Raw genomic sequence first — 16,014 nt, forward strand, 5'->3', positions numbered from 1 at the left:
CTGATTTGACCAATGTCTTCAACAGAAAAGACTCTATTGTCATCTAAGAAGAGGAGTCAAATAACCTTCTCTGTCTGAGCACAGAAACTTGCAACATAAAATGAGAGGAGGCATCGGTAATGTTATTATACCAAGCACGTACTTAGCTCCAAAGTAGATATTGTAAGTCAAACAGAGAGTTTCATCAGATTCATTACCAATCCTTTTTTGCTGATTGCTCTTTAACAATCTCTACCCACAGCCCTATTATCTCAATGAAACAGTACACTCTTGTTTGCAAAGCAAGTTCTTTAAATGGTAATTGCTGCAAGAAGTATTGCAGTGAAAGCTGGATCTATAAGGACATTAATTGAAGTAGCTTTGAGGCACAACAAATATTGTCTTGATCAGAACTTGCCAAGGTCTTTCCCTGGTCTGGCCTTAAGTAGGATGTTAGCATCCTACAAGTAAGAAAAGGTACTACCTGAATGAAGTACTGCATCCTATCTACTCTAAAGTGAATATCATTATGGGTTCCAATCAGCAACTATAGCATGTATGGACTTCCAATATCTGGAAAATTTAAGCAGGTATTACATAGAAGCATAGAATAGTTTGAGTTGGAAGGAACCTTAAAGATCATCTAGTTCCAGCCCCCCTGCCATAGGCAGGGACACGACCCGCTGGATCAGGTTGCCCAAGGCCCCATCCAACCTGGCCTTGAACACCTCCAGGGATGGGGTATCTATAGCTTCTCTGATCAATGTGTTCCAGTGCCTCGCCATCTTCACAGTAAAGAATTTCTTCCTCATATCTAATCTAAATCTACCCTCTATCAACTTAAAAGAGGGAAAATATATTAAATTTGTTGCTTCTAGAGTCTAAGAGAATGGTAACCCATCCAAGATGGTTTTCACATCCAGATGCTCCATAGCACAGTGATTCATAATTAGGATCCTAATTTCTTGTTGATGGCCTTTTCTCTGTTTCTACAAGCACTTACCTCCTCGAGAGCATTTTCAAATGATACAAAATGCTTCTGCCACAGTTGAAGGCATTCTGTTATTCCAGTTAGAATCTGCCTAGCAGTTTTGAAATGAAAACTGGTCACACCTTTCTGAACACTAATGCTAAACTGCATCTTTGGTGCATAAAGGTTTGGCAGCTGCCAGCAGTTTTCATGCCAGTCAACTCCTTGCAGCAGTAGCAAAATCTGCTTGGTGTCTACAGAAATACTCTTTCATCCTCTTCTTCGATACAGTTCAGTCCCTGCCTCGCTGGGGGCTTTGAGTAATTAAAAAACATGAATCTCATATTAACATGCACGTCTTGCAGCTCAGGGCCAGCACACTCGAACAGTGAGAGTCACTAGCATCAAGATAACAAGAACCCAGATTTGCGATGTATCTGCTAGATTTAATGAAGGACTTTTTTTCCTGGATCAATAGCTTGTTGTATAACTGCATCAAAGTCTGTGTCTAAGTGATATTTGGACCCTTTCCTCAAGTCAATAGAAATATTTTTATTCAATTTGTGTAGGAAGAGAATCAAATCCTTGAAATTGAAAGCATCAAGGTTGTTCAGCACTGAGGAAGTCACAATACTCAATAAATAATAATTGGTTTCTCCTAAATAGTAATGTAAGAAGCAGAGTGGTTGTTGGGAGAACATTATGTGTAACTATTATACTTCTCCTTTTTATGGAACTTATCATTGAATCTTCAGTGCATTAGGGTGGTTGTTTATCCTAAATCCCTGTCTTCTATGTTCCATGTAACTTCAATTTGCCAGTTATAAAAGGGAGATGATAAAATTTCCCCATCTCGCAGTACTGCAGAACTCAGTACTTTTCGAATCTTGAGATACTCAAATATTGTGGTAGTCAGGAAATAATAACTGTTTACAGTCACAGTGGTAATAGAAGTGAGGATTCTTATATGAAATTTACATTTTTTGTTGTTCTCATACATGCTGCAGATTTTGTCTGTTAGTAATCACAGATACTCATTTATGTAGGTAACTGAAGTCTAACTTTCCTTATGTTTTTGCATTTCCCGAGTGGTCAATGACAATGAATAATGAGGCTCCTATTCAAATACATGAGAATGAGAGCTTCAAGTCAATGCCTATATTAAATATCTGATGAAGAAAATGGAACATACTTCAGGACATACTTATACAAAGTAATGCTGAGTGATATGACTGGATTTACTGAAAAATAAGAACTTATAGATAAGTTTAAGTGCTAAGTTTTGTCACATAGCTTATTATTCTTGATGTCAAAGATATTCCTTTGTTTATATAGCACTTTTAGAATAATCATTGCTGAAAATTCTGAATCCATTTTAAAGAATATGCTGAGTAAATTACATAATCTTCTTTTTCAATATCAATTCTAGAGTTTTTGTCTCTACTAAAAAATTCTTCCTGGCAAAGCCAAAGGCAGGATAGATATTGCCACCCAGAGTTTGTTTATTCCCCCTGATCTGCTTCAGAACAAGGATTAATTCCTACTCCTTCCTCAGCATTCTAAAATTCCCATGTCATTTTTATACTTTATAATATAATGTCCATTTAGTTCTTTACATTCCAGGAAAAATATGCAAACTGCACTTTAACTCAATGTTTAATATAATATACTTTCATCTGATGAGAAACGACGTGATCAAAGCAATAATGAGATCCTAAGTTTAGTTATTTAAATGAGAGGACTTTGTTTTATAGAATTTCCTGATACGTCACATCTTATTTCTCAAAAGCTTTTGTTTTAAAACCTATGTAGTTTTATGGTGTTGAAGTGATCTTTATTTTGCGTCATAAGTTAGAAAAAAAGTCTATAGTCTTCACTAGAATAAACATATTTCTATATCACGTAGTGCTGCCTAGGAATTGTGGTTATGAAAGCGGTAGGGGCTTATTGTAAGTATTATTTTAGTTTTTCCTCATGAGAGGTATGGCTGTACACTGGGTACTTTTTAAAAGCTTTGCGATGTTCTAGAATTTAGTAATTGTATCTACTGCCACTGAGAAAAGTCAGCACATTGTATATTTCAAAGCAGTAAAATATTTGACACAGAATAACAGATTCCATAAATAGCTATTCTAAAAGCCTCTTTCCTGAAATCAATCCTTGCTGAGGAGGAATCACAGTTGTAATCTCCAGTGGAGTGAACTGCTGACATGAGTATTTCTGACCTTATGGAATTTAGGTAATTTCTCTCTTTGTTTTTCCTCAAACGTGTTAAAAAAATAGCTACAGTTTTTAATTTAAAGCTGGCTAGACATGTAATTTTGCATTATACGTGTATATATAAATAAAAGAATATATATATAATCTTATTGGTGAGAACATACCATTTTAATATTAACTACAGTCTCTTAAAGATACAACATTTTTCAGTGGTAGAAATACTTCTTTAGATGAACAGGTTATTGATGTCACCAGTAGCCTGTTGTGTATCTCTTAAGTGGAGAACAATGTGAAAAATATTTGGAGTAGAAATACTTTTTGAATTAATTCTTTAGCCCTCTCACCTACTCCTTAAAGTTTGAGGCAGTTGACTTGAAATATTTTCTTATGTGGCCAAGCTGTAAGGCTGCAAATTTCTTATCAAGGTTTCTCTCACTTTTATGGCAGGGGGAGGGATGACTCCTTTACAACTTAAATAAGTTAAATAGGTTTCATTTACCGGTGAAATACCGTGCAGCTGAAGCCTGCAACTCTTCAGATGTACTTACTGAATGAATTCCTCACTCATTTTGCATGTTCTCAGTTCTGTGATAATGGTGAGAGAAAGTAAAAAGAATGAAATAAAATATGGGTTGGAAGATGATAATGAGACATGGAGCCTTGACCTATTAGAGGAGAAAAAAAATAAACCAAGAAGTGAAAAACTAATTAGAAAAAAGTATTGAAAATGGAAGCAAATAAAAATCCCTCTTTGTCTCGTCAATAGGCTTAGAAGTATTACTTTCCTTTTAAAATACATTGTTGATAGAATAAACCCTGAGATGCTAACATAAGTCTTGTTTTATGTAAGTACCCATGTAAGAGTTTATTGTTCGTGGCATTTTTAGAAGGCAAGTAGAAAGGCTATTTCAGCAAAGCCAATACAAATACACTTCTTTTTAAGTTAGTGACTGTAATGCTGTATTATTTTCCTCCAAAAAAGTCCCAACTTTGATAACTTTTTCTTGAAAGAAAGAATTTCTTAGAGAAAAAAATGGGAGAAATAAGGAATTCTCAAAATTTGAAATGCATTACTATGGGCATCTTTATCAATAGACTGGAGGCAGGCAGCTCTGAAATTTTTCAATTTACCAAAAGAACAAAAAATAAATACATCAACAGTAATAAAACAAGCATAATTCTTGCATCTTCTCCTTAGACTGGAATGGGACACCTGCGTGTTACAAAAGAAGGCCTTCGTCTTGAAGGGGAATCAGAATTCTTATTCCCTCTTTATGCCAAAGAAATCCATTCTCGAGTGGTAAGCAAATAATCTTTCAATAATGTTAAAATAAAATTAATGCATTTGTGAGCTGTTGAATTTAGGTCCAGGCATCTGCCATGAAAATACATATGTGTTTATGTACAAATATTTTTGCATACATTACAAGTATGATCATTAGCTCAATGTTCTGATGTTATGGCAGAATGAACATTTTTCTCTTATGCATGTGATAGGAAGTAGCTCAAAAAGGAATTAGAGAGACTATGGTATGCACATAATGCTAAAATTTTAGGAATGTGTAGCATTTTTCATTATTTTTAATGAGATTATTTTTTAATGCAGGCTTCTCTGTGAAATCACTTCTTTTGTTTCTGCATCCATTACAGAATATTTTCAATATCTCTAAAATTAGTGGATGTCATTGGAAAAGTTATGATTACTCTAATAAGTTCAGTTTTTTTCACTTCCACAACAACTATATTAAATGTATGATATTTTTATATATTTATGTATATAAAATCTACAGGATTAAATGGAAATATTTAGGTTTTAATCTTAGTGTAGACAGAAAAATTTATTATTATTAAGATAGAAAAGGAATAACATATGTCATAAAAGAAAATATTTGTCAAGCAGATTAAGTTTAAAATGACATTGAGATGGGATATGGTATGAAAGATTTTTATTGAACTGTTGAATTTTGAGGAAGGAAGAGAAAATCTGAATTGGTTTTTAATTATCGAGGTGAACTCTGAAACATATTCCAATGAATTTTTTGTCAAGTGCTACCTGTTTCTGGCAAACAAAATTAATATTTTTCAGAAGTATCATCTGTAAGTCAAATACTCACAAAATTAATCCATGTTTTATGAATATTGTCATCAATCAATAAACATTTCATTGAATAAAGTACTATTTAATGAGACTAAAAGCCAAATATGTCTCTTTCATTACTTCAGAAGTACTCTTCCTCACCAAGATGAAATAGCCAGGTATGAGACTTATCTGAGCCTAAGGAAAAAGTTACTGTTAGCATCACTGTAGCAAGAGAAAATGTAAATAAGTTTATCAGAAAACACGATTGATGTAGGATTTAGAATGAGATCATTAAAATGTGTGCTTACTGAAATTTAAGCAATGCCAACATATTTTACATCTATTAAGCCTTTGGATTTCTCTCTTTCTACAAGTGTTTCCAGCAGCAGGAATGGCTCTTTCTTAGATGGTGAAATTCCATTACTGAATCTGTATTTCCATTTTGTTTCTTATGCTGTAGTCTTTCCTGCCTCATAGGCAGTGGGAAAACAATTTATGTGCTTAAATGAATATTTCCTGTTGTTGTTTATGCAGTAAAACATGTAACTTTTTAAGACCAGAATAGCTAATACTTAAGAACTCCCCATGCCCCAAAAAAATCTTTATGCAGTGTTAAGCTACCATTCGTGTTCTTTTAATATTCCTTCCAGCTCTTAATACATTTGTACAACATTGGAAGAAAAGCGTGTGGAATCATCTGATATAAGCTTAGCTGTGTAATGACCCATTGTGATCATTAGTAGTATGCATTAACTAGAGCCTTCAGGCTGCTGCTTGTCTCTGCCCCCTATGAAGTGATAATGCATCAGAGGGATTTTGTTTGTTTGTTTGCCTGCCTGCTTTTTAAAAGATTTGGTCTTTATAGAGACTTAATTGCCTGTAGCTTGATATCCTGAATGTCATCTGTATATTTATTTTCATAAAGTCGCTTATTTGTTATGATTTCTTTTTCTGTTTGCCTGTTAAAGAATTGGGCCACTCACAGCTGTGATAGCAGCTTTCACCCTTGCCTTGATAGTGTTCTCATTGAAGTCTCCTAACAGCTTTTCTCACTTAATGAGGTCTACAAAGTGCTAAGAAAATATGTAGCAGAAAATCTGCTTGCTGTGCATCATCTCTGGAGCCACAAGTTTATGCCTTCATTATTAGTCCAACACAGAGATGTGCGCAATGCCATTGTATCTTAGCTAATACATATTCATGGAAAGAAAAAAACATAGTATTTATAAATATGTTACTACATTTTAATTAGTCAACGCATATGTGGAAGCTGCAGATCTAGAATACATTTTATTCACTCTTAAATTTGATATTATGAATTACTGACATTTTTTGATCAACAAGTGGCAATCAAATAAGTGTAATAGTAATGTCAAGATGCGTAGGTCATTTAGCACTTGCACTTAAATGTAATATATTTACCTGAACTTTGACCTTCCTTTCCCACTTTATACTAACTTCTTACCATTAATGTTCATTCTAACACACTGCTGAGTTTTTCCTAAGTCATTTCATTATTTGTGTTAATTCTGCTAGCTTTCCCTTTTTCTGGATATGATTTAGAAAATAGGATTCATTTATTATGTTGACCTAGTGAATTTTTTTGGCATACCCTATCTTCCTACTTGTAAGATAACACTTTTTTTAAAAAAATATAAATTGGACTCAAAACTGTGTATTGCTTCTACCACTGTTATTAGGTAAGTGTTTGTAGTACAATTCTTTACATAAATCATGTTCAAATTGTCAGGCTATCCCTTACTCTAAGCATTAAATTACTATGGGAACATGAATTGAGAGTGATTTTCAGGGATTAGTCCTTCAAGATGCTGCATAGCCTCTCTTGAGTCTAGAAAAGTACCAGAAGCCATATATGTCAAAGAGACTGATCCTTAACAGTATTCTGGTAGATAGAAATTCACTTTTTAATCTATTTTTTTACTTATCTATGAGTAAGTATCCACTTTGAAGTCACAAGCAGGCATCTTGCTAATACCCTCATCATATCACGTATTCCCTGATACTTTGGCAACTGAGATCTGCTTAGGCACTCTTATCAGTTACCAGGTTATTAGATTTCTGTCCTTCAGATATAAAGTATGCTTTAGTATGAAAGAAACTGTACTGTGAAATGCTTCCTCTCCTTTTTTTAAATCTACCAGTATGGCTACTATTTGCTGATCAAAATGAACGTGATCAAACTTTTTGGCTGCAGAGAATTTTCTGATACTTAAAATCAAGTAAAGATAATTTATGATCTCTCTGAAAATCAGCTGCATTTGAAGGCAATTCAGGCAGTAAGTCAAAGAAAAACATAAGAAGAACCCACTCAATTCCATCCTCATGAAGTTTTAGGAAACTTCCAAATAATCCCTACCAGTTCTTTTTGTCATTACTCTCCACATATCTAGTCTGATGGAACACAGTGGGCAGGTAGGTCTTGCAAAACCTGAGTGGAGAAGTACCAATGGGCCTTAAGTACAGAGAGCTTGAGAGGGTGGTCTGGGAATAAGTATTGGAGATGGTACATCACCTGGGAGGAGTTCAACAAGCAAGACACCAAGCCATGAGTTAACATGAAGGGGTGTTTTGGTTTTGTAAGCTTACAATGACGGATAGGCATGAGGCTCTGACTGATCTGCACCTGTGATGCAACCTGTGACAATTCCTTAATGCTTGATGTGTTTAACTACTTGCCCTGCCTAAGTAGAACATCTCACATACTTGTTATCAGACTGGTTGGAAGTCCAGACCAACAGTATGGGAAGAAGGGTAGAGATGGAAAAGAGGTTGAGAAGTGAGATCTGAGTACGTTTGTCAGAGGCTTATGTGTATGACACTGCTTGGGTGTCCTCTCAAGAGCAGTATGCTTTGGTGTAGCCCCTCTTCTTGGATCCTTTCTTTGGGTGAGCTACATCTTTCTCCCTCCCGGGGCTGTCTTTTTCTGCCTCCTGCCACTTACAGTAGCCCTCACACTCCGTGTAACTCTCCTGGGCACTGGTAAAGGAGTGAGTAAGAGTGGAAGAGGTTCAAGGTGTCCATGGTCAGCCTCTTAGGTAGCAAAGTTTCTTTTCCAGTGATTTTAGGTGTAGAGAGGGCACTAAAAGTTGTTGCATGATTTGTTGGCTTTCCTACAACAAACTCGGAGTTGGCCTGTTGTAGTAGGGAAAAGTGTCAACAAAGGTTTGGCATTTGTCTCTCAATTACATACATCATTCAGCTCAGCACAGAGTGGTCCAAACATCATCCTCCTGTTGGGCATATTTTCTTCTGTGCAAGTGTGTAGTTCTGCAGTTTTGTTCAGGTTTTTACGTAAAATTACATGCTTCTTAGGTCCTATGACTTTCTATTTTTCCTTAGATAATTTTGCAGCCGCAAAGTTTTGGAACTGAGTACGATTCCTTTAAACTTTCATAAGAACATGTGTTTCTTTAATTCTTTACAATTCTAATTATTCTGCTGAATCTACTTTTTTTTAATGTATATCAGGACTCATCCCTGCTTCTCCAGTCTACTCACAATGTGACTGTGAATGCTCGCAATTCAAATGGGGAAGTCACAGGCAGATTAAATGTGGGTAAGTCTAAGTGATTTTTCCTTGTTCAATGTTTTGGAAAAATTTTAATAAATATTTGCAAGGAGCTTGCAGGATATAAAGCTCTTTTTACTGCTATTACCATGTTTGAGTAGTCCAGCTGTCACTTAATAAGTACCAATAGTATATTTTCAGTTTCTCAGTTAAGCAATAACTGTAAATATTTGAAGCACTTTTTTATTGCAGTTACACACAATAGGTCACCACAGAAGTTACTGTTTTTCTTGTGTAATTATCTAATGATAGTTGCAAATACTTTTCTAAGAAAATAGCAGAGAGGTCTGTATGTCTCTCTTCATCTCACAGAATCATTAAGGTTGGAGAAGATCTCTAAGATCATGCAGTCCAACTATGAGCCCAACACCAGCCTGCTAAACCATGCCCCAAAGTACCACATCTGCGCATTTTTTAACACCTCCAGGAATGATGACTCCACCACTTCCCTGGGCAGCCTATTCCAATGCTTCACCACCCTTTCAGTAAAGAAATGTTTCCTAATACCTAGTTTAAACCTCCCCTGGGGCAGCTTGAAGCCATTTCTTCTCATTCTATCACTTGTTATTTGGGAGAAGAGACCAACACCCACTTCGCTACAACCTCCTTTCAGGTAGTTGTAGAGAGTGCTCTCCAGACTAAGCAATTCCAGTTCCCTCAGCTGCTTCTCATAAGACTTGTTCTCCAGACTCTTCACCAGCTTCATTGCCCTTCTCTGGAATTTCCTAGTATTCCAGGGACTAATACATTTAAGCAGATGTCCTAAAAAAAAATGCTGGTTCACAACTAGGAAATGTACATACTTTACTGTATTGGTAGCAGTAATACACATTGGTTTACTGAGTGAAATCAGTAGTTCTAGATAAATGTGGGTGATAGATCTTAGCATCAAAAATGAGCAGTCCTTACTTTTTAAATCATATTTTTAAGGCAAGAATGCCAACAATATGTGTCAGATAAAGCAGATTTTATTTTTTTTAGTTTTGTTAATATTTTTCAGCTTTTACTAGACTTCGAAGAAAAATCTAACAATTTGTTAACTTGTTTCTTCTAACATCCTTAGGCAGCAAAGAATAAATTCCTACTTTTTTAACTGTAAGACTAACCTCATACGCTTAAGTAGTTTACTAGACTGGGACCGAGATGAGCACTGATGAGCAAGGCTTCCATGCTGATGACACTGTGTAACTTCTGTGACAATTCCTATTTGAAGAATTATTGTATCACTTCATTGAATATTTTCCAAGCTTCACTGTAATCAAACTTCAAATAAAAAAATATAACTTATAAAGGAGCCTGCTGTTCTCCTTAAAAATGTATAGTTCTACAATTAATCAAAACTTGGCCTTTAAATATTTAATTATATCTAATGTTTAAAATGTTTAAGTGTCTCTTTTTTTTTTAATTTCAGCTAATTATTGCTCTTAAAAGAAGTCAAATATTTATCAAAACATGGTAGCATTTATATCTCACTTTGATAATAATTGAGGGTATGAAGTGTACAGTACTTTTAGTTTCATATTATTAGTACAGTTATTAAACTGTTTTGCAGTAATTAGCCATACAGTGACCATGTGAACAAAAATGTACATACCACATAGTGAAGATGTTCTGTTGATTCTGTCTGCTCCATACTGTTTGACTGACCAGGTGTGTAGCTGCACTGTGGTCATGTGCCTATCCTGCCTGATGTGAAGCAGTTTGCAGGAGTTCCTTTGGGAAGGGCAGACCACAGAGCAGATCATTGTCCACCACACTAACCTGCACAACCAGATCCCTGCAGAAGTCTGAGAAACTTCCAGGTTAAATCATGTCAGGCAGAAGCCCAAAGGCCTGACTTTATTTGACAGGTTGTGTCCAGCCTGTCTGATTTATTTTACTAAAAGCAAAGATTTTTTAGTTGTGCCAGTTTTTGTCCCAATATCTATAGATCTTACCTTAGGTACATGAAGCCTGGCAAAAACAACAACTAATGTCAGACCCTCCTTTTTTCCTTCGTCCTCTTCCTCATCCTCATCCTCATCCTTCTTATCCCCTTCCCAGTCACAACTGTCTTCTGAGAGCATTAGTGAAAAGCAGTACCCAGAGTGAGGTGGAATTTGCTGTATTAAATAAATAGGAAGTTAAAAAATAATCTACTCTGAAGGGATAGAGACGTCTAGGTTCAAGAAGACTTCTCAGCTGAAGACCCGATAGACAGAGAAAGGTAAATACAGGCTCATATTGTAGGATACGGAGTGTGGTGTTTAGGAGGGTGAGTTCTGCTGGATACAAGTGGTCTCATCAGTCATGACCCATATTTAGTATTTTCCCTTCTTATTGGTAGTTTAATTTGTTTTCTTTGCTTTTCAACACCTGGCTTTGCTGGCCCTCTTCCCAGGAATATGCAGTTCAATGTTATTGTACCTTATAATCTCAAGCCTCTCTAACCTTTTCCTAATGGAAAGCAAAATACTTAAGTGTTGTCCAGTTGAAGAGTTATCTGGCTATGCAGAAAGGCTGTATCTGGCTTAGGAAATATGAGGAAACCAGTAGGAAGGAGCAGAATGTAGACTGGAAGACCTACATCTCAAATCTTTTAAGTGTTCAGTGTATAACAGCATTCAAATTCAACACTGAAGCAGGAGAGTTGTGACAGCACTCTGACTTGTGCTACAAGAAATGCTTAGGTAAGAGGGTGAAATAATTATTTGAGGCTGGGAAAATCAAAACTGCATCAAAAGGAAGTGCTAAAGGGCATTTTTGTGTTATTTGAAATATTTGATGTTGAAATAATCTCTTTTTGACTGGCGATTCTGTTGATCGAATTCATTAGTAATTGGCCTTATGTGATGTCTAGTGTAGTTGGTACTAGTGTATATACTAACATAAAGTATTACTAATGTTAAATCGTACTAATTTTAGACTGATAGGAAAGTATTGAAAGAACACTAAAGATAATACTGTAAATAACTGCTAATAAGTAAAGACATGTTCAAGCAACAGTGACTGGGGTAAGGGACAGTCTGTTAAAATAAATGACCATCTGTATATCGCTTGATACTTTTAGCCATTGTCCGTAGCTGGTCATAAAATGCATACACATAAGATGATGTTCTCATACAAGAAGTATGAAAAATAGGTGTATGACTGATTTACTGCAAATGCACAAGCCTTTCCTAAAGAATTAATGCCTTCCACTGTTGTCAGTGTGATGGAATTATGTCTTAATACTCTATTCATCTTATAAACATGAGTAGTTGGCATTGTGAAGGAGCTATATAGGTAAGTGTGGGATCATGACAAAGATGACAATATAATATAGTGTCATAAGATCATAACGAAAACACCTTTTAACTCATAGAAGATTGTGATTCAAATGATCCATTAAAATATTTTAATAAGTTACTAAGAGTGGTTTAAATACACAGTCTTTAATAGAAGTAATTCACAAGAGAGATTTGAAACAAATCTTTACTTGAGGAGTTTCTATGCAATTCCTCGCATGAGAATAATAAGTCTGTATTATGCAACAGTGAAAAATATTTCCCTGATGTATCACAGATGTACAATATAGTATCAAATTAAAGCAACTTCCATCATGAGCAACCTTGTTTTAAACTTTCTATGTGCTCCTCAGTTTACCTGTATGATATACCTCTTGCAGAAGTTACCTGGAGCTCCTTAAAAATGCCCTAGATCTTGCGTTTTGGAGTATGTTCCACTGCCTTCAGAAAACTCACTGAATGCAAATACATTTAACTGCTTGCCAGGAAAAGAATATCATGGAATCATAGAATGGTTTAGTTTGGAAGAAATCTTAAAGATCATCTAGTTCCAAACCCTGCCATGGGCAGGGACACCTTCCACTAGATCAGGTTGCTCAAAGCCCCATCCAACCTGGCCTTGAACATTTCTAGGGAGAGGGCATTGACAACAACTCTGAGCAATTTGTTCCAGTGCCTCACCACCCTCATAGTGTAGATTTTCTTCCTTATATCACTATTTTCTTTTAGTTTAAAGCCATTACTCTTCGTCCTGTCACTACATGCCTTTATAAAAAGTCCCTCCCCAGCTTTCTTGCAGGCTCCCTTTAGATACTGGACAAATGCTATAAGGTCTCTCTGTGGCCTTCTGTTCTCCATGCAGAAAAACATCTGCTCTCACTTGCTTTGGGAATATGTTTGTGAGAAATGTGACTTAAAAAAAGGGTGCTGGCCAACAGACAGCAAGGAAGAAGCTGAAGCAGAACATATTTTTGGGGAGGTACAGGACTGGGAACCAGAGGGAATTAAGAAAGCTGCAGAGAGAGATGCCTAGAGGCAAGGCAAGGATGTCTACAGAACAAATGGTAACTATTTTTTTTAGAAAAGCTCCTTTCGTGAATAAAATTCAGATGTCATTATCACAGCTTGCTCATGAACCTTCAAAACTGAAATATCTAGAACTTTCTTTGATAATCTAAGAAACCACTCATAGAAAGCTGCTAACCATCATCTCCAGCACTTCTGATGTTGCTACTTCAAAGCCTTACTCAATCCTAGAAAAAAAAGATTTGTACCCTGAGCCATAATAAAGCAACTTGGTGTGCAAAAAGTTATTAACATTTTAATAGCAAATGGTAAAAATATATAAAATATATATACATAAGAAACATAGATTATGTGGTATATTGTCAAATACTTCAGAGCAACATTGGTATCAAACAGTAAATGATGCTTCACCTAAGTAAACATATGCTTACATATACAGCCTATGAGCAGATGAATGTAAAAGAGTCAGATCTTGCAGTGGTGTTCCAATGATGAGTATTAAGACAGTGGATAAAAAGCAGCATGTTTCTAACTATCTTTACTGGAACGTAGGCCAAGTTTTCTAAAAGACTTATTTTTCAAGGATGGTGTAAAGAGGCTTCAACCTACAGAAGACCCTAAGTTCTGCTTGTAATACGTCTTTTTCAGGAGGCTTCCAAAGTCATGCAAGGTCTGTGGGAGCAGATTCCAGTACAATAGGCTGCTAGTCCTCCTCCTATTTCAATCAATTACACCAAGGATCAGTAACATCAGTAGCTCCAGGTCAGGGATTCAATTTAAAGTATGTAAAGCTAGAGGGAGTTTATTTAGAAAGCTCTGTTATGGAGGTGTTCTGCACTTGAAATGTGAAATCTGCACCGCTCAGGAACATGGGAATATGGCAAAATGAAAATGTTTTATATATTCTGAAAACAGAATCACAGTTAAATTTCTGCCTAGAGTGTGTTTTTACATCCATCACATTAATCTAAAAAGCTGTTACAATGATGGGACTTGTGCTACCCCGCTCCCCTCTTTTCAAACACAAACAACATTTTGAGGAAATAGATAAGTGTCAGTGCCTAATATATTTGCTTCATTAACATTAATTGCTGTCTATAAACTACTGCTTTCCAATGTCAAATCATTTCTGGTTTTCTTATTAGCATTTTGATTTTTCATTTTCAAGTGATGGTACTTTTTCATTAGAGATGTAATAGGAAGAAAACAATGTTAATGAAGCATGATGTGTGTAAGAAGAGTTTGATGGTGTCTTTTACAGGGAAACCCCAAGCCAGTTTCAGAAACTTCACTTATTTAATGACATTGTAAAATCATTTAGCTTTTCCTTCTTTATTTTTCCCAGAAGGCTTTCATTAAAAACTCCATTTTTGTCCAAATAAGCTCTTTCTTATCGTTAAGATAAAAGCCAGAACTTATTTCTTGAAGATCTTTATACTGCAGGAAGATTATTATTTGCATAACTTTAATTGCTGTCCAGCTGAATTATAAAAAGGAAAGGTACAACATAGGAGTAATTAATAGAAAGATAAATTGGAAACTTCATTGAAGTATATTTTTGAGGTGATTAAATCTTCCTATGATCAAGAACTTAGAATATATGTTCCAATGGGATTATAGTAGGGATTTTTACTTCCAGAAGTACAAAACTTTTAACTACCAGTGAATCTGATCAGGGCAGGACACACGTGCTAGTTTTATTTAAAAGTAAAATCTAATTGACTCAAATCAGGCAAAATTTAGAGTATGGCAGATGGCTGCTAAAACATCCTACAGACTTTTAACTGATCCACTTTTCTAATTTCCTATGTTAATCACTGGCAGATGTGTTTCTATTCTCTATTAAATGCATATGTTACTAGTCTTTTGTGGGAACATTGTGTATTTACATGGATATGATGTTGAAAAGATTTAAAACAAATTGCAGAAAAAAGCAAGTAATAATCATATACATTTAAATTAAAGTTAGCTAAGCATATCACCATGAAAATCTATTTATGAAAAAAAATTAGTCATTACAGTTACAAATTAATATTTAGACTCAAATGAGCCATTGATGCCTTATATATCAAGTAAGGTGCTAACCATAGCAAGATTTACACGTGCTTTCCCAAATATGATAGACTTTATGAAGAAATATGTGATAATGTTCATCATCAGTAATGCTGATTGAAGCTAGACTTTAAACGTTGTCTAGAGTTTAATCAAGTAATTATGTGCACTGCCAATTTGCTTTAATGTGCCAGCATCACAGTTGAGGGAAAATTTAACCTGGCCAAGGGGATTTGAATCCTATACTGTCACTTCTTTTCTAACTGTGTCTAGAAGAAGAGAAAAGCAATATGCATGTAAATCTACAGAGCTTAGCTCTGAAAGAAAGTCTAATGTTTGGCCAATCAATTTTTATTTGGATGAAGAACCACATAGAGGATACCTGTCTTTCATTAGAGAGCAATTACTCATCTGAATAGCCACATTCTCTCTTTATTTCAGTGGAAGAAAGGAATTCAAAACAAGTGAAAAGGGGGAATTTAATTAAATACTTTATAACCTTCTCAACTTTCACAATCTTCAGTAAATTTTCAATCCCAAACATTTTGTTCATGTGATATAGCAATCATTTACATAATTCACTGGGTGACAATTTGAAGATAATGCCTATAGCTACAGGTGAGGACAGTTCCTGTACTTCCTTCTTTTAAAGTAGTTGAAGGGTTGAAATATTGGCAGTGGTTAATGTTAGATGAATTTGTAAAGGTCATCTTAAAATATCTGAAACTTATAGTGACTATAATCTGTTCTAGAAACTGGATAATTAAATATGTCTAAAATCTTAGTAATTTCAAATGTAACAGTACTTCTTAAAGCCAACAAGAATCCTGAT

The 16,014-nt window shown here is 35.2% G+C and overlaps 1 protein-coding gene across 6 annotated transcripts in view; it reads left to right on the forward strand.

Annotated features, from left to right (window-relative positions):
• Positions 1 to 16,014, forward strand: part of SGCG (sarcoglycan gamma) — a 127,506-nt gene that overhangs the window by 72,945 nt on the left and 38,547 nt on the right. For all 6 annotated transcript variants that reach the window (XM_054056884.1, XM_054056881.1, XM_054056882.1 and 3 more), the window contains 2 exons: positions 4,368 to 4,469; positions 8,739 to 8,826. In XM_054056884.1, the coding sequence (XP_053912859.1) occupies positions 4,368 to 4,469; positions 8,739 to 8,826 (190 nt within the window). The remainder of the gene's footprint in view (positions 1 to 4,367; positions 4,470 to 8,738; positions 8,827 to 16,014) is intronic.

Source organism: Cuculus canorus, chromosome 1, assembly GCF_017976375.1.
Source record: "Cuculus canorus isolate bCucCan1 chromosome 1, bCucCan1.pri, whole genome shotgun sequence".
Classification (NCBI taxonomy): domain Eukaryota; kingdom Metazoa; phylum Chordata; class Aves; order Cuculiformes; family Cuculidae; genus Cuculus; species Cuculus canorus.